This window comes from Danio rerio, chromosome 10 (genome assembly GCF_049306965.1).
Source record: "Danio rerio strain Tuebingen ecotype United States chromosome 10, GRCz12tu, whole genome shotgun sequence".
Taxonomy (NCBI): Eukaryota; Metazoa; Chordata; class Actinopteri; order Cypriniformes; family Danionidae; genus Danio; species Danio rerio.
This window is the reverse complement of record NC_133185.1, coordinates 15,637,306-15,664,615: the sequence shown is the minus strand read 5'-3', so window position 1 is coordinate 15,664,615 and position 27,310 is coordinate 15,637,306. Positions and strand designations below refer to the sequence as shown.

The following is a 27,310-nucleotide window of genomic DNA, read 5'->3' as shown; positions in this document are numbered from 1 at the left end:
CGGCGCATTAACGCTTCCGAAACGCTAGTTGGCAGTGAGGTGTAAATGTTCCTCTGTGTCGAGTTTCTTTACTGCTGTTTTGCTTTTCCTGAATGCTTCCTGGATGTACAAGTGGCTCACACTTGCTCATTTTGAGGCAGGAACCGGCAGACGTGCAACAACTTTTAACATGAGGTAAACACAGAACAAAGCTTTCCATCCGGAGCTCCTTCACGGGACTCCACACTTGTAAACAATCGCTCGCGCCATTCGCGCGGCTCTCGGTCCCGCCCAGAGTCGTCAGCGCTACCAAGCCGACCAATCACAGAGCTTGCGCTACACGTTGTAACGACGTGTAGTTACATTTTTTGAGAGGTGCACGTCAGCGACGCCGACGGCCACAAAGAAGGGCTATGTGTCAGCGCCTTAGCATACGTCGCCGTTTGACGCAGAAGTATAAATCAGCCTTTAGAAACAAATACACTACAGCCAACTGTAGAGACCATCAGCCCATTTGTCCAGCACAATCCACCAAGAACCCCTAAGAAACTCTAGGTAATCAGATGGAACTAATAATGGAGTCTTGTATTGTTCAAGGTCTAAAGCGGTCTGTTACTGATCTTAATCTCACAGGTCTAGCATTGATCTTGGTCTTGGGGTGGTCTGTTATGGATTAAGGTATTGTTATTAGTAGGTCTGGGTATTGGTCTGGGTTTGAATCTTTGGGGTGGATGGATTCTTGTCCTCAGACTTCAGCTTTTAAAGTGCCCAAAGTTCTTGCCCAGCATGATTTTGTATTACTCTCAACAGGCATACACACTATTATTTATTGATTAGACACTTTGAAAGTCTCACTCTCAAAAAAATCACTATTGCATAATAATATGAAACGGATACTCTTAGAAACAATTACAGTCCAGTCAGCTCTTTAATCTGGACAAATGTAGAGATTGTTGACAGTGTTGACATTGTTGACCATCAGCTCATTAGACCAGCACAATCCACCCAGAAACCTCTGACAATCTGAGAGACCCAGTTATGGATGCTTACAGCCATATAAACCTCATTGATCCCCTCCAGGAGTCAGAAAGCAGGAAGAGATAGCCAAGTAACAAGCCGGAGATTCATTAGCGCTCGGCCCATATGTTTACAGCATGCCTGTTATCTACAACTCAGCAACACAGCATAACGAGCCTATCTCTAATTAAAGCAAACTCATGCATGGAGTTAGAAGGCAGGAGGAAGTGTATGATAGAGCCCCGAGGGTAGGATGTGTTCACCCTCTCGAGACGTAGGCCATGTAGACGTAGAAATACCTTTCCTTTATACCTGCACACTGAGCTGTTCGGAATGAGATTTAATTGGTCAGTCTGTAATCGGCCAAGACAAAATTAAAGGCAGTATTACGAGTCGCTGCTCACCAATTACAGCTTTCCACTGGCCTCAAGAGAGAGCTATTGGGATATTGCTCTCAATGGGTCTTGTTTGTTCTCATTTGCAATACTGTGTCAGTAATTTATGTTGGAGTAGCTGACCGCTGTATAAAAGTGCTCTGGTGGGGGATGTTTCCAGACACTGTAAAGACCTTGATTATTGCTTTGATTATAAAGGATTTTTAATCATTTTCTTGACATTTAAGCACAGTTTCACCATATTTCTCATTATAGTAATACCAAAATTTACAGATTTCAAAACCTAAATTTTAAGCCTTAAAATGTCACTGACATATTGTGTTGTAGGTATATAATTTTAAACAGATCTTAATTTTTCTTTGTCCAAGTAAAGCTGCTCAATTTGGGCTGACATCCATCCCTTGACCAACAATACATCTTAATAAAACATTTTTTTATTATTATTTAAGTTCTTCATTGCAAGAAAATACAATTCACAAAATCTGTTAGACATTTTAACCCTGTATAAGTATAAAATTTAATTCTTAATGTTCCTAAAAGGCTTTTTAAAAGTCTTAAATTTGACTTGAAGTAACCTGCAGAAACCCTGATATATAAGGAATATCATATTCGTAGCAGTGCAATGTGGCTGTATATCGACACTGGTGGAAGGCATGCGTTGGCACGAGCAGGAATGGGTAGTATTTATGATATATGTATTTCAAATACGTATTTCAAATACAAAATAGCATATTGTAATTTGTTTTTGATAGGGTTAATAAAAAATAGCTTAATATTTTGTATCGAAATACTTTAATGTCTTGTATTTTTGTAGTTTCAAAATATTGTAAAATAATTTGCAAGAAGTCTACAGTACATGATGACACCGTAAAAACGAGGCCTCTGATTAGTTTCTATTCTCCGTAATTTGCATAAGCTTGAGATGAGAAATTGAGAAAATGTATTTATTTTTAAGAAAGTGATTGGAGTATGGATGGAAATTATACTTCAAAAAAGTAACAGAGAAATGGTGAGGGTATATTGAGGAGCAAGTCAACAATAATTGAAAATGGCAACTGAACCATCCAGAAATATATAATGGCTATAGTGTACAATTTAGCATCTTATTTAATAAATAAGATGAAATAAAATATCATTCCATAGGAACAGGATGAGAAGCTTCAGAACATCATCCATTTGAGTGCTGCAGGTTGAAATACAGGAACTTTAGAAATATCAGATATTTTTGTAGTTTTCAGATGTCATATTTTTATGTTTTTAGAAGGTTTGTTTTTTTTAGACAGTCATGTTTTTACATTAAGTATAGAAGATTTTAATTGCAAATTCTGTGATCCAAAAAAATTAAATTAACTCTTCATATAGGCCTGTCACCCTTTTAAATCCAACATTGTTAATAGGTTGATTGTTTACTGGTCACACAATGGGTGAAAACATAATCAACTGATACAATATTTGACTCGTTATCTGCATTAAATAATTTCAACCATAGGAGATCATCTTTAAGACATGATTTCTGGATTCAATTTGTGCAAAAGTTATACTAAACTTAAAGAAAACCACAAGTTACCTTTGAGTTCCAAGTTCAACTCACTACCATTAGGCCTCAAGTTCCCCTTTAGGTGAATGAAGCGGCAAAGAAAATTTGTTGTTATCAAACATTGTTAACTTATCTAAGAAAGTTTAATGGTGAAGGGATTGATCCAATAGTCCTATTTATGGAAGGATGGATTTGATCAGCTTTAGTTTGAAATTACGCTTTTTTTTTTTCTCAGGGCTTATTATGCAGTCTCTGTTGCCATCTTGTGGGTGAACATCATCAACCGTATTTGCTCAAAGACAGGCTAATGCCCATCGACCGTCTCTCAGAAATTATAATTTTTAAAAAATAGGCACTTTCCTTATAAATAAACTGCAGAGTTGCAATCTAAACAACTGCATTCTCGAGTAAAAAAAGCCTCAAAGGAACATTATGTTGTCCAAAAGCTGTAATATTTGTCAAACTGTTACGTGTCCTCTGCTTGTCGCTGTATGTGGGCAGAGTAATACACAAGGGTGAAGGTTTAAGAGGCTGGATGAGTGCTGTATGTGAATGTTTATAATTATAGACATATTTATGTGAATATTTATGACTAATCATGAAATGTATTCTATAATTGTATAATCATTTAATATTCAATTTATTCTTGATTGATATCCTTAATTTAAAATGTATATTTATCTAATTTATTTTAGATATCATAGTTTTGACTTTGTATTTGGGGATTTAAAGTAATAATTTGATTGGGATGATAAACAAATGCCTTACACATTAAGATAAATATACTAAATGTTTCATCAGAAAGCTAACAAATATTTTCTACCTTCTCTTCTTTTTCAGATGTGTGAGCTTCATTCCTGTGGAAAAAAATATGAGGAGTCTTCTATTTCTATTTTGCACATGTTAATAGATATCGTGCATTGATAATTTAATTCAAGTTCTTTTTCTCACAAAAGACAAAAAGACCTAGAAAGATTAATAAACGCAGACATTTACAAAAGGACCACAGTAAAACATTTTAACATCTCTGAAGTCAACGGAAGACCAGACGCAGACACAGGAACCAAACCCCAGGGGAGCAAAAGATTTGGGGACACAAGACTCACCTGCCTGGCAGCACAAAAAACAAAATCAATCCAACAAACAAAATTCATTCACCACACTTTTGTTTTGTCTCACAAGATTTTTTTCCACCCCATTTTGTTCCTTCAAACCATTCAGAGGACAGAAAAAAGCTAATTTTGTGATTTCCTCGACATACAGCTAACTCATCATGCCAAAGACTTGGACAGTTTCTTTAATTTTTTCCCATGATTCCTAGCTTCCCCAAACCTGTGTCTGTAAGGGATTGAAACTGGCAGTACAAAATCGTCATGAGCTTCAAAGACCGAGGAGGAAAACGTTGATTTCGAAGGCCGTCATTTAATAACTGTTGTATTCCTTTCGTTTACCTCTTTTTTCTTTCATCCATTTTTTGGGCCCCTGAACACAAGAGAAGTTGAAACTGTAAATAACAAATTGGTTTGGACTGTCCTGGACTGCCTTTTTGTAACAGGAAGAAAAACGTGTCACGTCGGACCGTCTGAAGATTAAGCACCGTTCGGAATCGTATTTTCAGTCTTTTCACTATTTGCCTTTCACCATCTGTTTCTGCAGCCTTTTTCTAGTCAATATCACAGTTTAATACTACCTTCTTGGAGAAATTGTTTCACTTCCTCTTTTTTTTTTTGTTATTATTGAATAAACTATAATTTTAGAAACTTAGATTTTTTTTTTTTGATTTCTTCTTCTTCTTCCAAACCTTCATAATTGCTTAATTCTCCTTGATCATATTTTGTAAACTATGATATGTATCTTTAACATGAGAAAAAGTTTATTATTTAATAATGTATGTATTAGCTTTAGATTCTTGTAACCTGTATCTGGGTTCTTTTTATAGATGTATATAAAATGAGAAGTTGTTCATTAAATGTGACCATTTCACAACGAGTAGAATCTGTCTTTTTGTGCATGTCATTGATTTTTGACACCTGCTTTGAATGTTATCCTTCGATTAAATAGGGGTTATCAGTGGTTATCAGTTGATATGGGTTAGTAGGGGCCTTCTGCTCTTTCTGGTAGGCTCAGAAGGCTGTTATCATCCATCAACATGGTTAATCAGATATACTAAAAGTGAAGACTCCAAGGGCCTCATGTACGAAGACTTGCGTTGACTTTACACTAAAACATTGCGTACGAAAAAATTCCGATGTATGAAACACTGCGCACGCTGAATCCCATGCATATTCTCTTTGTACCTCCGACTTAACCTGAAACTGAGGGCACATGCACGAGCGCAAAACCCCTCCCTGTCTCCTCCCCCATATAAATATGGTAATGACTCTACTTGAGAATGTGAATTCGAGGTGCTCCTTTTAGAAGTAGACCGGAGAAAATGTGTTATTTGCAAGTTTGTCCACCAGAATTATTAACAAATGAAAAAATAATGGAGTGGGAAAGTTTAGCTGACGTGGTTAACTGAGTTAGGTCTGAACCTCGCACTGTGAGTGAATTAAAAGAAGAAATGGTTCGATGTAAAGGTGTAAAAAATTTTAGTGTCGATTTAGGCTGTGCAAATAGCACACCTCTTGGAATGAGCTAGTTGAGTGCTTCTTGCACATCACCATTTGATTGACAGAAAACATAACTAAAGAGAGTGCAAGCAGCAGTGTGAGTGGCGCAGCTCGTAACAAACATGGCAACATGTTTTGACACGTTTGACCATGAACACAGTTCGAATCCGGCGTTGGATGAACTAATTTTTCTATCCCCCACTACATATGAGATTTTGCCTACTCTTTATCACGAGGAAGACAAGTATAGGAATCATTAATAAGTTTGTATTATGTTAAGCGCATTTGAACATCACAATGTTTCTGATTCATCCATGCAAATTAGTCTTCAGATTTGGTCAACTGCATAGTATGGAAACCTTTTATACCTGCTAGACATGCGGATGATCCCGTCTCATACAGCTGCCATTGCACGGCTCAAAGTTTTAGTGTGCAATTTAAGATAATTACCTCTAGGAGTTGCCAATAGAAATAAAACAAACACACGCCAGAAATGCACGTATGCCAGGCATAAAGTTGGCGTGAACCAACGCACATTCTCATGTTTATTTCATCGTTAGTAAATCCAAACGTGAGCGTGAAATCTGCCGTACGCAAAGTTTTTGTGCATATGCAGGGTTGATACATGAGGCCCCTGATCTGTTTTTACATTACTGTGCCAGTTGGGTTTAGGGTTGGGGAAGGGGAAGTCATTAATAAAATACTATTGATGGAAAATTTTATAAATAATATAAATATTTCTTATGGTAAATCAGGTATACTAAAACAGAAGACTAAAGATCCAGATCTGTTTTTACATTACTGTGACCATTGGGTTTAGGGTTGGAGTAGGGGATGATGTTACTAAAATACAATTAATAGGAAATTTAATAAATAATTCTCGTTAACTTCTGGCCACAGCCGTATGTGATATATAGCTGATTAACCATGTGGATGGATGATAACAGCCTTTTGAGCCTAGCAGTAGGTACAGAAGGGCCCTTGTGGCCCATATCTATCAGCTGATAACCTCTGATAGCGCCCATTAAACTGAGTGATAACATTCGAATCGGCTGATATTGAATACACCTGTTTTTGTAGTGGATATCAAGGGCCAAATTTACTTAACAGGGACAATTTTGAGCGAGGGTAACAATGCGCAAGAACACAGACCTATCATCCCATTTGCATACTCACCAACACAATAAGTACAGCACAAACTAGCAAAGCATAAGCCAAAACTCTTTTTTTTTTTTTTATTTTCCTTCAGCTTATTTATCAGGGGTCGCCACAGCGAAATGAACCACCAACTATTCTACCATATTTTTTATGTAGAGGATGCCTTCCTGGAAAACACCCATACACTCTCTCATTCACATACACTGCCAATTTTGTTTACCCAACTCACTTAGAAACACTGAAAGAACATGCACTTAAACCAATGGCTTTCTTGCTGTAAGAAAACAATGCTAAACCACTGAGCCAGTGGGCTGCCTAAGCCAGAACTCATGCCAATCCAATGCACATAAAGTGTAGGCGATAACCAGGGATGGTATCAGGAGAAATAGCATGGAATATCATAGAAGAATAGAATTAGCATGGACACAGGGGACATATTCTCACCAATATCCACCAACTATAAAAATAATTTAAATCGCTTTTAAAAAATTGTTCTGTCAACATTTACCTGGCATCCACTGCGTAAAACATATGCTGGATAAGTGATCACAGATTAATAAAGGGAGTAAGCCGAAAAGAAGATGAATAAACATTAACCTGGACATGCAGAATCCCATTCTCTACTCAAGAGAGGGAGAACATGCAAACCCTACACAGAAATGCCAACGGACACAGCCAGGGCTCGAACCAGCGACCTTCTTGCTGTGAGGTGATTTGCTACCCACTGCGCTACCGTGATGCCTTATTATGATGATTATGATGAACTAATTTAATTTTCCTGAGCAAGATTAAGATGTGTGTGAGGTGGGTGACACACACAAGTGATGATGGCAGCAGCAAAGAAAGGACATAAGAAGCATTAGCTTTTTTCTAAGAAAAGTGTAGGTTACATAAACTCAAGTTCGCTACAGAATGAGTCCATCATAATAATGGTAACATTACCGTTAGTGTTTTTACCTACTTTGACGTACAGTCTAAACTAAAGTTATAGCAGGCTGATATAGTCTGTGAATAATATTGTCTGAAGACTAACAGCAGAATATCCAGTTAAATGTAAAAGAATAGTTCATTTTCTTTTCGGCTTAGTCCCTTTATTGATCTAGGGTCGCCACACCGGAATAAACCACCAATTTGTCCAGCATATGTTTGACGCAGCGGATGCCCTTACACCCACAAGAGGAAACCCACGCAAACGCAGAGAGAACATGCAAACTCCACACAGAAACGCCAACTGCCAAGGCTCAAACAAGTCACCTTCTTGCTGTAAGGCGACAGCACTACCTACTACATCGCCTAACAATAACAATTTTAAATAATAACAATAATGCAACATTTGTTTACATTCTGGAAATGTAGATGTGTATATATTTCTGGAAATTGCAAATTGTGTAGCAAGGATTGCTTTTGAAAACGCTGTCGGGTTTGAGTTTAGGAAAGAAGGTGGGCGGGTCAATCAGTACTTTTGAAAACACTCATCAGTTAGGTTTAGGGAAGGAGGAGGGTGGGTCAGTCGATCAGTCAGTTGGTCTGTCTGTCAGTCAGTCAGTCAGTCGACAGTGGCCTCTGGTGGATTTAGGTGAGAACAGCAGGAGCAAATGGCACTCGTGGGAAAAATTTGAGATCCCAAAAAGCATACACAGCACCCTCTGGTGGATTCGTGAAAAAAAAAATTGCAAAAAGCTTTGCAAAAAAACCTCTGATGGATTCGTGAAAAAAAAAATTTACAAAAAGCTCCAGGGACAAATTTGGCGCTCTCCAGAAATGTATATTGGGCTACAAAATTAGCCTGGGTTTTAATAATAACAATAGAATCTAAAGTAGCAAATATAAAATATTTTTGTAGTCAGAATTATTAGCCCCCCTGAATTATTCGCTGCCCTGTTTAACTATTTCCCCAATTTCTGTTTAACAGAGAAAATATTTTTTCAACATATTTCTAAACATAATAGTTTTAATATCTCATTTCTAATTAACTGATTTATTTTATCTTTGCCAAATATTTAAAAAAGAAAAATAAGTTTAAAGGGGGGCAGATAATTCTGACTTCTATTGTATATTGTATGTGGCTGTAGAAAAAAAAATAAAGTTTACAAATATATTAAATAAATATCTGTACAAGTTCTCAGTTCTCCTTGTCAGTTCTCCTAATCTCTCAGAGTACCATTCCAAAATTTCAGTTAAAACTATTTGTCAGAAACACTAACGCCTTTTGGGAGGTGGGTTGGGGGATTCATAGATCCCTGCCAATGTCAAGAGGAAATCTATGCACTTGCATGGTCCAATATAGCAGGTAATCAAGCTCTTACTATTTATAATAGAAGCTTTCATGTTTGAATAGAAGATAAACACTCCAGGACAGTGCCCCAGAATCAAGCTTGGACACCACTGGTTTAGGACAATGCAGCAACACGGAGGTCACGGATGTTCTCATTCCAAAGTGGCCTTTAGAGGTAGATTTATTCCATTTGAAACACTGCCAAAGTGGTGAACAAAAATTGACTTGCAACAAAATTTTTGGGTCATCAGCTGAAACCAACTGATCTTTAATAAACCACTTGCTCACTATAATAGAGTGGATAATGTTCCCATGATAAATAATTTTTTTTCCCCTCTGACAGAAATGCACATGTGAGCTAACATTGGAAGACGAGGTTTAAGAATATTACAGATGATGGCATTCGAAACGTTCAATTAAGCCATCCTGGGTCTTAGCAAAACACTAACATCCATAAAACCATAAAACACACCGCAGTAATTTATATGTTACATTTTTCTTCATATTGTTTATATAGGCTGTAATTTGTGTTTGTGCACCTTTGCAAATACAATTTTAGTAAGAAAATCTGAGCCATTTGTACACATTTGTGTTTTTCACTCATCTTCACAGAAAATTACAATAGAAAATATATATAAAAGTCATATATGCATATTATATTTATTTTTATTTTTTATGAGGAACCACATATCTCCTCCTCCAGCTTTGAAGTGACTATATCTTTACATGGATAAAGGGGTTTTCACAAAAATGAAAATTCTGCTATCATATACTCTTTGTCTTCTTCCAAACAAGTTTGTGTTTTTTATTCTGTTGTTAACAGAGATATAACCAGAGATCATTGACTTCTATGGTATTTGTTTTTCCCATTGGAATACATTTTATTAAGCTATAATAATTACATAATTTTATCCAGGAAATAGCTAAGTGTTTTCTTACCAGACAGTTTTCAGATCACTTTTTAAAATAATTTAGTATTAATTGTCAAGTTTTAAAGTAAAATAAGTATAATTATAGACTAAATATGGCCAAATTAGTTTATAAATAAAATAAATATTGTACAGAATTCCTAGCAAATGTATAGAATGCCTGATGGTTTTGGGCAAAGTATGAAATATTATTTTTTGTGAAGATTTTGCACACACTGTTCCTAGGCATTCTATAGAATAACAAGTATTATTAAGTCAAAAAGTGCATTTGATTTCATGCAGCGATGCGCAGATCGATCACAATCTGTCTTAAAGTGATGCATGCTGGTTAGAAATGTTGTCTGGATTGATGCTGCGCAGACGCCACGAGACTGTCGCATGTGGCATCAAAGTACTGCGACAGCGCTCCAAGATCAGATGGCAGACTCAGCCAGTGCAGCATCTGAAGAGCAACTGCTGGAGCTACGATGATGACACTGATATAACATGATTGGCTAAGTTTAGCATGACAACGACCACGTGTGTTTCAGGTTTATTATTGGATAAATTCCGATTCACAAATTTCAAAACAAACAATTAAGTTTTCATACCCATACCATCTTGTGTATATCATGCTTTTTAAAAGACTACACATATTTTACTGCAGTATAATTTTTGTTAAATAATTTATATATAAAGACTAGATTGTTTGCGTAGATTTATTTTCGACCTTTTTTATACAGATTATTTATTGCATTCAGCTCCATGAATGATTTAAATGAAACATTTTAGGAAGTAATCTAACTATTGACTCAAATAAGTTTTACAAACTTGAAATAAAAGAACTATCATCATTGATTCTGACACCCCTAATGGTTTCTTAACAAATTAAGTTAAATAAATATTTTATTAAATAATTATAAAATGATTTATATGATTTTTTTTCTGTCTGGCCATTTATGTTTTAAAATTGATGTACCTGTACCTGCTCTTTCTGGGAAATTTCTACTTAAAGTGTAGCTCACTTATTTTAGGAATGTCCTTTTGTTCAATCTATTAGATTTTGATTAATGTGCTTTTTTGAAAATGCTTTGATCATCCAAAATAATCTTAATTATTTTTTAAGGTTTAATCAAAAAAATCTTGGGTAACACTTTACAATAAGGTTCATTAGTTAATGCATTTACTAACATGAACTAATCATGAACAACACATGTACAGCATTTATTAATCATAATTGAACATTTACTAATGCATTATTAACATTCAAGTTCATGCTTGTTAACATTAGTTAATGCACCATGAGTTAACATGAACTAACAATGAACCACTGTATTTTCATTAACTAACATTTATTAACATGAAGATATACTGTAGTAAATGTATTGTTCATGTTAGTAAATGCATTACTTAACATTAACTAATGAACCTTATTGTAAAGTGTGACCAAATCTTGTTATGGGTTTTACATTCATATATATTGGAAGGTTTTATATCTATAAATGTAAATAAATATACAGCCTTTTTAAGTATTAGCCTAAATATTGATGTTTAAACTGCTAAAATATGAGCTTATTGCTTTGTATTTAAGACTCATTTTTATGTTTATATTATCCTTTCATTTCCCCTTATTTTTTTCATACGTTTGATATTTAATTAATAATTCCCTTACTGTTTAAAAATGAACTATAGTTTGTAGAGACTGTTTTCTGTTTTTATTTGTACTGTAAATATTTAGTTGTCATAATTATTTTTTTTTAAATAATGATGGCACCATGTGATCGGTCATCATGACTACGCAACTTTGAGCCCTAAAGTGTCCAGCTTGATAGCTCCGTTTTCAACTCTGTGCTCGGCTAATCTCATTGATCGCCAGCTGTAACCGGGCTTCATGTCGAATGCACCTATCATGTCAAAAGAGCCCAACAAAAGCCTTTATTTGTTATTACGTATTTTAAAGTGGAAGAATGTGAAATAAAGAAACAGAAAACAGTGACTGCAGAACTGAGATTGAAGTATTTGTTTCAATACTGTCTGTGGTACCTGTGGAACCTTGTACCGGCAATACACTGTCTTACAATAACATTCAACACTCACATGCTTCGATCACCATCATCAAACAATGACTCAAGCACTAACACCAACATCAGAGGCAGGAAGAATAGTGGGGGTAGGCCAGTACATACTTTGCCGTATGGCAATGTACAGTATAAAGTAGTAATAATTTCATACTTTGATGGTTACTAGACGTATCAGACAAACTCATAATTGTCTTTTCTTGTTTTAACTTGTTTGATCAGTGAAGTTTCATTGAAATTTTCTGACACTAAATACATTTTTTGGTAAAAATGTTGCCTTATTTTCAAGATGTCCAGGCCCCACATCCATTCTGTTAAGGAACATTTACTTTTCATTATTCAAGTAAAAAAAAAATAATAATAATGAAAAAAATGTCATACTACTTGTTATCCAATTAAACATCCTGATTCCTACACTAAGAATTCTGTTTGAAGTTAATGCAGTGTTCAATGAAATCAGCTGTGAGTTACAAGTAATCATGAATAAATGATTGCACTTTACAATAATTTATTAAACAATGTGTGTTTGAATACCTCGTAAATACATGCCTGGCTAAAAATCATTTGCTTCACTAGTCGCAATATTTATGAGCCCCTAAAATCCCAGACTCAGATTTGGCATTAAAATTGAAACAGCTAGGCCTGTGATAATAAAAATGTGTCTGTGGAGAATGAAAACATTGTTAAAATTGCAAAGTTTTTGTGCACCACCTCCGTGTAACCTCTGTCTAAAAACTATAAATCATTTCTTCTGATCGCACAAATATCTTGATACAGCTCGTTTACCACAAATCAGCGCTGTTTCATCTGCCAATCAAGATGCCAACAATGAACGCCGAGGTCCCATGAGCACCAGCTGTAGTCAAAGACATGACCGACTGACCAGCTTAAAAAAGCCAAAAAAGCTGTTCAATAACCAGCCCTGGCAGCTGTCCATCAGAAAAGCCAAACTTAGGCCCCTATAACAAACCAACCCCCTCAACACTACAGGCCTGGCATGGCCGATCAGTCATCGTAATGCCTGGCTACACTGCCGTTGGAGACTGCGAGTCATTGATTTTCCTGCAACTTTCTCCTCTCTCACACCAGCTAATAAGGGTTCTTGGGTCTGGACTTTAGAAGACTTTAAGTGAAGGGTAAGTCAACAGTATGCCTCCGGGTGTACAGGCTGAGAGAGGGAGATTGATGTTTTGAAGGAGAGTTAAGGCTATCCTAGACATGCTGGAGTAATTCTCATCTCAGTGGTTCATGAAAGAAAGTCAGACAAAGAAAAGCTCTGTTGTTCGGTTCATGTGCACCAGTGCCGGGGTGCCGTTGTAGCTTGAAGAAAGAAAGAAAGAAAGAAAGAAAAAAAGTTCACCCAAAATGACTTCTGTCAACATTTGTTTGATGGTATCATTTAATCCAGTTGGTTCTCAACCTCTTTTTTTTACTCCAAGGACTCCACTCTTCATAATGTTAACCCCCAGGGATCTATAGGCATTTTGAGGCTCTGATAAAGTTTCAACATCACACGAGTAGCAGTGCGATATAGCTGTATATACTGTACATATAAATTTAAACAACTGTTATGTCTGGTTCTTGAATCTGATTGGCTGACAGCCGTGCAATATTCTGCAATAACAGCACTCATACAGCCTCCTCAACATTCTGTATTACTCCTCCCACATAAAGTGACAGCTGATCAATAAACTCACTACAGTTTGACAAATATAGCAGCTGTTGAACAACATAATGCACTTTTAAGGCTTTTTTGACAACAATGGAGTTGTTTAGATTGTAACTATGCACTTTATTTTTAAGGATAGTGCCTATTATAAATATTTATAATTTAGGACATACAGCACTTCGGTCAGCCTGTCATACTGAGCAGAGCAAAAACAGTTGGCGTTCCGCCACAAGATGGCGACAGACTGCATAATAAGCCCTTAGAGGTGAAAAACTCAAAATGTTGAAATACAACTGATCATTCATTCATTCATTTTCTTTTCAGCTTAGTCCCTTTATTAATCTGGGGTCGCCACAGCAGAATAAGCCACCAACTTATCCAGCATATGTTTTACACAGATGATGCCCTTTTTAGCGGTATTTGTCACTGGGAAACATCAATACACACTCATTCACACACATACTACAGACAATTTAGCCAATCCAATTCACCTATACCATATGTCTTTGGACTTGTGGGGAAAACCAAAGGAAACCCAGGGAGAACATGGAAACTCCACACAGAAACACCAACTGATCCAGCCAAGGCTCGAACCAGCAACCTTCTTGCTGTGAGGCGAATGTGCTACCCTCTGCAACACCGTGCAGTCTGCAGCTGATCAAATCATTATATTGCAAGCAAAGCCGCCTTTTCACTGCACACAACATTCGAACATGACTATCGGAATATGCCCCCTTGTGGCAGTCACACAAAATTTTCAGTGTAGTCACGCACCAAGGGAGAGAAGTGGATTTTTTCAGTGTTCGAAATAAAGTAGTGAAAAAGCAAGAGTCTTTATTCTCTGTGCATTCACCATGGATAAATGAATGAATGAATGAATGAATGAATGAATGAATGAATGAATGAATACTAGAAACTCATAGGCTGCTAAAAATCTTGGAGGGAATGTGGAGACAACATTAATATATATATATTACTCGTTTATGATTAGAAATGTTTTTTTTGTTTTTTGTTTTTTTTTTAATATAGACTTTTTTCTGATAAAAAAAAGAAAAAGATTATAAAGTATTTCTCTGCTTGTGCACACAGACCCAAAGACCTGCTTGGACAACACTGAAATACATCACATCTGGTCGGCTGGTCACGGGAGTTAAAATATTTTAACGTATCTGCAGCACAAATAAGATCTAAATTTTCCGCATACGGAGATGATCCTAAAGCCTGATTTATACTTCTGCCTCAGGTGACTAGCGTAACCAACGGCGCATGCAACGCGCGTGGCTGTGCATTTATACTTCTGCGCGCTGTCTCTGTTGGTCTGCATTAACACTTCCGAAACGCTAGTTGGCAGTGAGGTGTAAATGTTCCTCTGTGTCGAGTTTCTTCGCTACTTTTTTGCTTTTCCTGAACACTTCCGGGATGTACAAGTGGCTCAAACTCGCTCATTTTGAGGCAGGAACCGGCGGACGTGCAACAACTTTAACTATGAGGTAAACACAAAACAAAACTTTCCATCCGGAGCTCCTTCACGTTACTCCACACTTGTAAACAATCGCTCGCGCGGCGTCGCGCCATTCGCGTGGCTCTCGGTCCCGCCCAGACTCATCAGCGCTACCAAGCCGACCAATCACAGAGCTTACGCTACGCGTCATTGCGACGTGTAGTTACATTTTTTGAGAGGTGCTTGTCAGTGACGGCGAAGGGCTATGCGTCAGCGCCATAGCATACGCCGGTGTTTGACGCAGAAGTATAAATCAGCCTTAACTCCACACAGCTCCCGAAGTACTCTCTGTTGCAAATGAATGACTTCCGGTCTGACGTTTTTCGATTGTCGTGTGCAGTGGAAAAGCGACTTAGGCTAAGTTACATTCTAAGTCTATCTCTTTTTTCTATGTTGTAGTGCTGTATATACCATAGTAATTGTAGTGTATTGAGTGTGAGATGGCACTCACATATCAGGAATGTAAGTATTTGTGTTGGCCACTCTTTGTATAATCCTGAGATACTTTTTGGTTGGCCATCTGATTCTAATGAGTCTTCTGTTTTCGTTACAGCAGACTTAAGAAGAAGAAATGCCAGCATGTGTTTAGCATTTTTCTTATCGCAAACACAACAGTAAATTAAATGGGCATAATTATTGTGATCTCTCGATTGCTACAGAGAAATACTGGTAAATGTCTCTAGATTGATGGTATTTCATGCCGTTCAGTCTTATAATCTTAAAATGTGAGCAAAAATCACCTGTTTTGTCATCACTTTAAACATTATGCTAGAGAATCATTCAAATACTAGCTATAAAGTGATGTGTGAAGTAGCAACAGTTTCTGCTCTTCTGATATCATCTGCAGATGTAAAGGAAAGGTGTAAGAAAGCAGTTCCTCATGCAAAAGGCTTTTGAGACTCTCTTGTGTTTTATTTTCTATCTTATTTACATGGTTATGCCATCAAAGTGTTATAAATATCACACTCATAGCAGTGTGATGTGGCTGTATATCATCACCGGTGGGACATATGGCAACTGGGACAAGGCTGCTATATATATATATATATATATATATATATATATATATATATATATATATATATATATATATATATATATATACACATATACATAATTTCTTCATTTTTTTTATTATTAATATTTATATTTATTTATTTATTTTTTCACAGTGATGCCTCTTGCTTTTTGGGAGAAAAATTTTTTTGATTAATTAAATGTCAACTTTAGAATTTGCCAGGGGTATGAATAATTTCAGCTTTGGCTGTATGTTAACACCACTAAAACTCCAAGGACATTTTCTAGTTCTATATAAAGCTTACTGTGCAAGACTCAGGTGTGATGTGGGTGACACATGAGTTTCAAAAGCAAGTGAGGATGGCAGCAAAAAAAAGAAGGTGGACATGAAAGAGCTACTTTTTAAAGAAAAGTGTAAGTCATAATGTCTTTCCGGGAATATAAAAGATGCCGTTAACCAGAAGTGCGGGTCGAAAGTACACAAAATCACTGACAGGGTCACACTGTAAGTGTATTTTGTGCATAGGGCTTTCACAAATCCCATCTCTGTCTCTTGCATATGAATGCCAGAGCCAAAAACAATGTATAATGATGGTAACAAGGACTGTGCAATTAATTAAAGTTCACTTTTGATTTTGGTCTCCGACAATTATGGAAATATGATGATCAATATAAAATATGTGGTAACACTTTATTTTGATGGTCCATTTGTATTAGTAGAATTAGTAGGCAGTCTGCTTATTATCTGCTGATACTGCTCCTTTAACAGACATTTAACTGACTATAAGAAACATTGCAAGTACATGTCAACTTACACTAACATTAACCCCAACCCTAACAATCTACTTATTATCTAATGAGAATTAGTTGGCATGTAAATGCAATGTAATTTAAATTCAACAAACGGACCATCAAAATAAAGTGTGACCAAAGATGGGCCGACACGGTGGCTCAGTACTTAGCAAGGTCACTGGTTTGAGTTCCAGCTGGGTCAGTTGGCATTTCTGTGTGGAGTTTGCATGTTCTCCCCGTGTTCACGTGGGTTCACGTGCGCTCTAGAATTGAATAAACTAAATTGACTGTATTTGTGTGGATGAGTGTGTATGGATAATTCCCAGTACTGGGTTGCAGCTAGAAGGGCATCTGCTGTGTAAAACATATGCTAGATAAGTTGGCGGTTCATTCCGCTGTGGAAACCCCTGATGAAAAAATAGATTAAGCCCTATGAAAAGAAACATTGTGCTATTAGATTAGTTTGTTGCTTGCAGGAAACACCATGTGATTAATACGCAAAATAATGATCACAATGATGAACTTCTAGTGTAAGTTACCAAATTTTCAAACTGTTCTTTCTGTGCCAAATGCTGAAAGAACTCAGGTTAAACCAGTCTTCCATTTTGACATTCTTTGTCAGACCTAAAGTTTAAGCCTCCGACAGCGCATTGGAAAAAAAATCAATAGACTATTGCCTGCATGTCTGCACCTCGACCAGTCTAATGACAACCTCGACCTTTCAGAGGTGCTAACTATATGAATGACACCTAATAACTGCAGGCCAAATGCACTTCAAATCCAGCCCTCCCTCCCTTTCCAGTAGTTTTGGGAATCCAGACGCAGATACAATCTTAATCTCATGGGATAATCTCTCGGCTGATCTTTAATATTTCCTGCTCAGCCCTGCGTGGCATGTCTACTCATGGAATAGATATGATATTTACTTAGAGTGAATGTTAAATAAATCTCCATTTTAATATGTTTTGGATTAGTTCTGTAAGTTTGAAGGCTGCAAAAGTTGACATTTAGAGTTATGAATTAGGTATAAATGTTTCAGCGCAATAAAACTCAAAACTTTCAGTTTAAAACTTTAATCATTTACAGTAAAATCAAAGGCAGGGCCTGTCAGTGTTGCTAAAAACTCTTGGTGTGCTTTACATTTGCCTATTTCCTCCATGAAACTCTAAAACAGAGTAAAAAAAAAAAAAAAAAATATATATATATATATATGTATATATATATATATATATATATATATATATATATATAYATATATATATATATATATATATATATATATATATATATATATATATACATATATATATATATATATATATATATATATATATATATATATATATATATATATATATATATATATATATATAATCAATCATATAATCAATCATATAATAATCCCCAATTAAATAGGAAGAAAAATGATGGTGACAATAACTGATAAAGGCATTCGAGACATTGATTTTCCTTTGGCTTATTACCTTTATTTATCAGAGGTCACCACAGAGGAAAGTACCGCCAACTTATCCAGCATATATTTTACACAGTGGATGCCTTTCCAGCTGCAACCCAGTACTGGGAAACACTTATACACACACATAAACTACGACCAATTTAGTTTATACCATTCACCTATATTGCATGTCTTTAGGGGAGCACCCAGAGGAAACCCACACAAACAAGAGGAGAACATGCAAACTCCACACAGAAATGCCAACTGACCCAGCCGGGACTCAAGCCAATGACCTTCTTTGTATGAGGTGACAGTGCTGCTAACCACTGAGCCATCATGTCACCCGCGTTTAAGACACCCTTACAGAAATTTCACGTTTCACATGGGAATGCACCTAATACACCAAATTCCAGATACAGACATTGTGCATGTGGTTCCCGTGTTTCCACGTGTAATTTCACATGTACATTTGATTGCTTACCATCTGCAGGATATTGTGGGTCATCACAAACAATGCAGTTTCCAGATGGTGATGTTGTCCACTCAATTTTACATGTGTCCACATGTGGGTTCATGTGACTTTTCTGTAAGGGCATTTAATCTTGGCCAGCTTTTTAAAGAAATGTTTTTACTCGTTATTAAAAAGGGTTCCCACTTTTTAAACATCTACTAATATACTGAACATTTAAAAAAAAAAAGAAATCTCTTGTTATTGGGCGAGGCAGTGCAAAGTAGGTAGTGTTGTCGCCTCACATTAAGAAGGACGCTGGGTCACTGGTTCGAACCACGGCTCAGTTGGCGTTTCTGTGTGGAGTTTGCATGTTCTCCCTGCCTTCACGTGGGTTTCCTCCGGGTGCTCCGGTTTCCCTTACAGTCCAAAGACATGCGGTACAGGTGAATTGGGTGAGATAAATTGTCCGTAGTGTGTGAATGTGTGTGTGGATGTTTCCCAGAGATGGGTTGCGGCTGGAAGGGCATCGGCTGCATAAAAACTTGCAGGATAAGTTAGTGGTTTGTTCCGCTGTGGTGACCCCAGATTAATAAATGGACTAAGCCGACAAGAAAATGAAATGAAATCTCTTGTTATTTCTCCTTTTACTCTCGAGACCTATGTGATCTTGGACCCCCTTATATGCTTATTGGCCAAACGGGAGCCCTGGGCTCAATTATCTCCGAGCTCAGGGTTCTCTCCCAGGAGAGTGTGCCAAACCTGCTAATAGTGTCAATCAATATCCAATTGCAAACTCCATAGCTAGAGATGTATATTAGACACTAGGGGCCCTATTATACACCCAGCGCAGTAAACATTTGTTGCTATTTTCAGACCAATGCAACCCGCTTTGCGGCAAGATTTTCCTGATTTGCGGCTTGATTTTTAAATAGTAATCTATTTGTGCCCCTTTGTGGACTCATGAGTGTTCCCTTCTAGAAATGATATGTGTTAAGGTGCATTCTCGGCTTGTTGCTTTTTTGAGAAATTGAGATACATTGCCCAATTGACCAGCTGAAAGTAGGTCTAAAGTCCAGCGCAGATCTTGTCAGTTGTTCCCACAAGATGTACAGCAACACACAAATATCTTTACAAATGAAAAAGACATCCATTAGACTACATGGGCTCTATTTTGACGATCCATGCGCAAAGTACAAAGTGCAGGGCACAAATGCATTAACGGCGTGTCAGAATCCACTTTTGCTAATTTAAGGACGGAAAAATCTGCTTTGCGCCATTGTGCATGGTCTAAAAGAGTTGATGATGTTAATGATGTTATAGGTGTGTTTTGAGAATAAACCAATCAGAGTGTCATCTCACATTCCCTTTAAGAGTCACGCCATGGTGCATTTGCTATTTACAGGGCGACTTTGTAAGTGGAAAAACTGAATGCTTCACTAGAGAGAAAACAGTTAAACAGAGCATCTGCAGTGCGAGAATGAGAGATAAGGCCTTCTCATCATCTACTTTCACTTTCGCTCTCATGGATAGGGAAACCTTGTTTCAAAATTGTGTATAGCAGTGTAAATGTATTATCTTCTCAAAATAACTACAAATACAGCCAATAATAGCTGAACCCCTAGCAACAAAAATTAGTACACCCCTAAGTGAAAATGTAAAAATTGAGCACAATTTGTCATTTTTCTTCCCCTGTGTCTTGTAATTCATAAGTGTTACACTTTCTCGGGTATCCACATATAGCAGGTAAGTTAAATTTGGTATAAAAGCTCTTCCACTCTCTCAACCAGGCCACTTAAAGTTCAACATGGCACCTCATGGCAAACAACTCTCAGAAGTCCTGAAAAACAAATTGTTGCCTTACATAAAGATGGCCTAGGCTATGAGAAGATAGACAACACTCTGAAACTGTGCTGCAGCACAGTGGCCAAGACCTTCCACCGCTTTAAGAGGACAGGTTCTTCCCAGAACAGGCCTCGCCATGGTCAGCCAAAGAAGCTGAGTGGACGTTCTCAGCATCACATCCAAAGATTGTCTTCGAAAAACAAATGAGTGCTTCCAGCATTGCCACAGAGATTAAAAATATGGGAGGTCAGCCTGACAGTCCTCAGACCGTATCCCGCACACTGCATTAAATTAGTATGCATGGTTGTGGTCCTAGAAGGAAACCTCTTTTAAAGACGATGCAAGAAAGCTTGCAAACAATTACTACAATTACTACAACTAAGGACCAGGATTACTTGAACCATGCCCTGTGGTCTAAGACCAAGATAAACCCATTTGGTTTAGATAGTGTCAAATGTGTGTGGCGGCAACCAGGTGGGGAGTACAAAGACAAGCATGTCTTGCCTACCATTAAACATGGTGTTGGGAGTGTCATGTTCTGGAGCTGCATGAGTGCTGCTGGCATTGGGGAGCTACATTTCATTGAGGGAAGCATGAATTCTAACATGTACTTTGACATACTGAAGCAGTTCCCTCAGGAAACTGGACTGCAGAGCAGTGTTCCAGTATGATTATGACCTCCAACACACCTCCAGGATGACCACTGGCTTGCTAAAGAGGCTGAGGGTAAAGGTGATGGACTGGCCAAGCATGTCTCCATACATAAACCCCATATAACACCTCTGGGCCATCCTGAAAAGGAAGGTGGAGAAGCACAAGGTGTGAAATGTCCACCACCTCCATGATGTTGTGATGGTGGAGTGGAAGAGAATTTCAGTGGCAACCTGTGATGCTCTGGTCAACTCCATGCCCAAAAGAATTAAAACCATGCTGGAAAATGATGATAGCCACACAAAATATTGACATTTCACATTTTTACTTAGGGGTGAACTCACTTTTGTTGCCAGGGGTTCAGCTATTATTGGCTGTATTTGTAGTTATTTTGAGAGGACAATACATTTAAACTGCTATACACACTTTACACTGACTACATTTCATTGTGTCAAAAGCCCCTTTCACACATACAGACCTTTCCGGAAAATTGCCGGTAACTTTCCGGAAAGGTTGTATGTGTGAAAGGGGCTTTTTGAAAATACCGGTAAATTCGTTCTGGCTATTTTCCGTAAAGAGAAGTTGTAACATTACCGGTTATTTGCCGTAATGCTGCGCTGTGTGAATGCAGAAGGAAGAATGCCAGAAAGAGCGTGTGCACGTCTAGAACGTGCTGATGTGAGACGTCTGCTTCAGCCAATCAGAACAGTCAGACGCATTCACGTCCACTCGGTTTGTGAGATTAAAAGCCTTTGAATATTTTCCCAGACGCGTTTAGCTGCTAAGCTAGTCAAATAACGTTTATATGTTCTTCTTAATGCCAACTGTGTAAATAATCATCGATAAGATGCTTATGATAAGCCGCTGTTTGTTTACCTTCAAGCTTTCCATGTGCCTGTGAAACAGCCTGTGAGCGCCAGCACACGCACATATTATGATCATCTCGACATGCGAAAGTGATCCTCCACATGTTTTCATCGAAGTTGTTCACAATACTGATCATCCACAGAGTTTTTAATGTAGTAAAATGTTTACAAATACAAGCGCAGCCATTCAAAACTCATTTGTGGTGAATGATATCAGAATGTATCAGTATTTTGTAATGGATGTGTGAACGGTCTTTTCTGGAAAGATTCCGTAACGTCCTCGCCTGTGTGAACAGCGCTTTTTTAAAAATACCGGTAAAGAAATTTTCCAGATATATACCGGTATCACTGTGTGAAAGGGGCTAAAGAGTCATTTCTGCAGTGTTGTCCTGTGAAAAGTTATAAATAAATACTAGCAGAAGTAGGAGGGGTGTACTTACTATTGTGACATACTGCATATCCAAATACACATGCTATGCCTCATATGTTCTAAAACCTGACAGGTGGGCAAATCTAAGCTTTTTTTAAAAAAACAAATATAAATATGGTATTGTCATGATATTAATAATATTGTCATGAATAAACTGAAAAAGCCCCCCAGATGAAGAAGGCATGAATGTATGGTCTTTAAATTTATGTAGGCTAGAAAATATGTTTAGTAATATTTAAATCCATTATATTTATATCCTATATATATATATATATATATATATATATATATATATATATATATATATATATATATATATATATATATGTATATATCCTTAATATTTTAATTCTTTTTCATATGTAAAGATATTTGCGTATTGCTCAATATCTTGTGTGTATTAAGCAGTGTATAAACGAGGTGCACAACTAACTGGACAATAGACCGGCTTTATTCTGGTCTATTGAAAAATCTATTATAGTTTCTCAAAATAGCAACGTGCCAGCAATGCGCCTCAAAACGCCTCCTTTTTTAAACTAGAACGCCTATGGGCGCACATATGAGCGCAAATGCCTTTGCTATTTAAACAGCGTGGTGTAAAACGTCAAAACGACATATCAAAACTTGTTTTATTAAAACAAGAGAGTTGTATGAAAGCAATTGATGCATTTCCAATCACATTTGCAATTTATTGGATGGAATGAGTAACTGCTACTATGATGTGCACAAATGACTAATTGTTTTGAGAAATGCATTACCTGTTGTGAAAATATAAATAGTGTTGTGAGAAATGCACCAAAGCAACTGGGAAAAAATTATATTCAAATCATGCCTTCCGTGATATTGGAAGAATCCTGACAGACATTTTTTTTTTTAAGGTTATTTAAGATTTGGGCGGCACGATGGCTCAGACGTTGGCACTGTCGCCTAAGAAGATCACTGGTTCAAGTTCTGGCTAGACTAGTTGGCATTTCTGTGTGAAGTTTGCATGTTCTACCCGTGTTCACATGGGCGGTTTATTCTGCTGTAGTGACATGATAAAGTAAAATTAATACATTTTTAAGGCAAAAGTTATGCATTTCATATGTTTTCTTTTTGATAAATTGAATGTATTTAAAAGATTGATTAATGTTAGAAAATATTAGAAATTTTAGAAATTATTTCACCAGCCTGAATTCTGTATATCAATACATACTGTATCATGCCTTTAGGACTTTGAAATAGGATGGAGCATTACTAAATCATTTGAATATCCTAAAATAGAATGAAAACGGATGTATCTAATTTATATTTCATGGCTCATTACCTAGAGGATAAATTACACAAAGAAACCATATAGCTTACTCTACTCGATTTACACTACCGACTTCACACTCTGCATGCTTAATAACTCATTACAACTGTACTAGGTACCAACATGTGGTAAATGTGGTAAACATCATTACAAAATCAATTACTAGCCTGCTGAGAAAACCACAGCCAAGCAGTCTAGGGGTGCTTACACATTAAAGAAAGCAGTGGCAGAGTGTTTGACAGATAGCAATTGGAAAAATGGTAGAGGAAAACCTGGGAAATCAGGTGGAAAATTAACTGGAAATACACCAAACTAAAAAGCAACGGATGCATATTGTGTATCAAAGTTACAAATTTATGATTGACTATACTTCAATGACTTGAGGGATGTCACTTGTATCTCCACACTAATTATTCTGTATATTTCAAGTGTTAAGCAGTAAATTAAATCACATTTACAATAACTTGTTATTCAATTATTTTTTTCCCAGTTGTCAAAAAAAAAATCCAGATCTAATGTTGTGTTATATTGGCTGTCATGTTCATAACCATTTAAAACTAAAGATGAGTATTGCAACATGTCAGCTTAAAGCTTACATCAGCGGCTCATTTAGCCTAGCATTAGCATATTTTCATGTCATGCAGTCTTTTGATTATACCACTTTTACTTAAACATCCCTGTTCAATTGAACCGACGAGACCTGTGAAGTGCCTGCTGATAGACAATTGGTTCCAAGAGAGCAAGAGAGTGTGGGACTCATCACATGTCCATCTCCAGCAGGCAGTACGGAGCTACACTGAGGCCGCCAACCGCCACAGGTTGCCAAACCCTAATTAGAGTCTCAGAGACAAGGTATGCCTCTCAACCCGAGACATTCACCTCCGTCTGCCTTGCCTTGCAAGAAGCTAAGTGCTCGCTACATAGAACCGTTCAGCATTTATTCACAGATTAACCCTATCACATACCGTCTTAATTAACCCCCACACTGATTTTACCTACCTTTCTTGTTTCCTTACTTAAACCCTATTATGACCCTGTCTCCTCTCCATTCACAGAACCGGAACCGCATCCCCCTCCAGAACCAACAGAATTTTAAGGACAAAATGTAGCCATCCCCTCTTACATAGATAATTTGCGACCTCGAGAAATTTATTTAGGGCTACATTTTCAAAATGAGCCTATGCTGCTGTTTTTACAGTCCACACTGCAGTGGAAAAATTACATGTTCAATTAAATCCATTTTGGACAGCGTGTTTAAAAAGATACATTTTCATTTTGTTAAATCGGAGAGAAAAAATATTTTAAACAAAACGTATTTGTGTGAACAGTCCAAACATTGTCCATAATAATTAATAAAAAAATAACAAAAAAAAGATTGAATCATTTTTTTTCTTTTCCATTTTTCGCATCTGTAGAATCTTTTTTTTAAAAACATTGTGCTGCATGTTGTATATCACATTATTATATTTACACATATCGTAGTAAAGTTCAAAAGAGTTTGAAATTTTTGCACATCAATAAAATAAGTGAAGTTTATTTATAAATTAATTTTGAGAGGATCACGTGATTATGATTTTCCACGGCTGGTCCCACATCAGCTAAGACATTATTCACCAATCAGACGACTCCTAACTCACCAGAGTTTCAGGTCATTGCCTTAAAGCAGGGGTCACCAATCCTGGTCCTGGAGGGCCGGTGTCCCTGCAGGGTTTATCTCCAACTTGCCTCAACACACCTGCCTGGATGTTTCAAGTATACCAAGTAAGAGCTTGATTAGCTTGTTCAGGTGTGTTTGATTAGGGTTGAAGCTAAAATCTGCAGGACACCGGCCCTCCAGGAACAAGTTTGGTGACCACTGCCTTAAAGAATCCCCCTCCCACCCCTACTCCCCTTCCTTTTTAGATTGGGTGACAAAGTGGCACAGTGATTAGCACTGTTGCCTGACAGCAAGATTGTCATAGGTTAAAGTTTCCCCCCTGATTTCCCAGCTTCATCCCACAGTCCAAAAACTCACATTATAAGTAAATTAAACACTCTAAAATGGCATCACACTCTAGTAAGACTTTTTTTAGTCATCAGTTTATCTGTCATCGAGATCTACCTGAGCATAAAATTCCACTCGCCCTGCTAACAGGAGTTAACCCAGGTCTCAAGGCTTTATTATTAATCATTAGCTTAGTGTAATCTCTTAAAATACATAATTTTTATTTATTTATTTATTTATTTGCATTTGTAGCAAATGTTTTGTGAGCTGTTTTGACAATTCAGGGCCACAATTCAAGCAAAAGCCAAAATCTAGAATGGCGTCTGACAAATTGATCACCTCTGTCTCGCAGCACAGAGAACTTTATGACACACAAAGTGTGAAATATAAAGATGGTTCTGTAGCATCTTGTATACAGTTTTCAATCTCTGGTGTGTGATCCATACCTGTCCCATTCCAATGTTTGCTGATTTTGTGTCAATAACTTTGACATATTTCCAGTCTCTGTTCAGGATCAGTTCAATTGGATGCACACACTATTTCTTTTTTGAAGAGAGGAAAACACAAGCACAGCATGAAGATTCCATTTTGTATTATTTTTCAATTGAACAGATTCAGTAATACGCATTGTACTGTACAGTATAGACTCATCTTGTACATTGAAGTAGAACTGGTGCAATCAAATAGCTGCATATGAAAACAAACTTTTACACTGACATGCAATACTCTTCTTCAGTTTTTTTTTTTATTTTTATTTTTTTTATGAGAACTAACATAAATTCTGAGCTAAGTTCACTAATCATTTCCCTTAGATGAGAATTATGAGAAACTATTTTATTAATAAAGTCTTGTAAACATGGGTAACTTCTTGCATTGCTGGGTTAACAATTTATATGTAAACTTTAATCAATGTGCTCTATTTTCTTAGTTTTTACTATTCTGAGTACTAACAAGAGCTTCAGAACTGTTGTCCCTTATGACAGGATGAACAACACGCAGATCATCGTTTCTGGATTGCTTCCTACTTACCCCCAAAGATATAGAGAAATATTGTGTGTTTTGCATATAGTATTACATGAAGCAGGGCATCTACAAACACTAATGAAGAACATTTTCTGATTTAGTCCTTGTCATGAAGTTAGTTTGTGGATCCTATAAGCACTTGACGGCAGGAGGCTTTTATCTGGCAGATGACGGGACAGCAGGTATACACCAATATATACTGGGGCCATTTGAAAGTTCTTTTTCATGCAGAGCCAGCTGTTTATATTTCTCTATGCTGGGTGTTTAGAGGGGGTGTTATTTGTAGAACGTCATTTGGAAGTTTTTTGTAACACATTTTGTTTTTTCTTTTGAAAGTTGGGACTGCATGCGTTCTGCAGCTGCTAGACATTAAGT

The 27,310-nt window shown here is 36.9% G+C and overlaps 1 protein-coding gene across 1 annotated transcript in view; it reads left to right on the top strand.

Moving 5' to 3' along the window:
- The window catches only part of cntfr (ciliary neurotrophic factor receptor), a 313,919-nt gene extending 309,009 nt beyond the window's left edge, over positions 1-4,910 (top strand). The window contains exon 9 of the mRNA NM_001098242.2: positions 3,769-4,910. Coding sequence (NP_001091712.1) covers position 3,769 — 1 coding nt within the window. The 3' untranslated portion in view covers positions 3,770-4,910. The remainder of the gene's footprint in view (positions 1-3,768) is intronic.
- Positions 4,911-27,310: the final 22,400 nt, after the last annotated feature.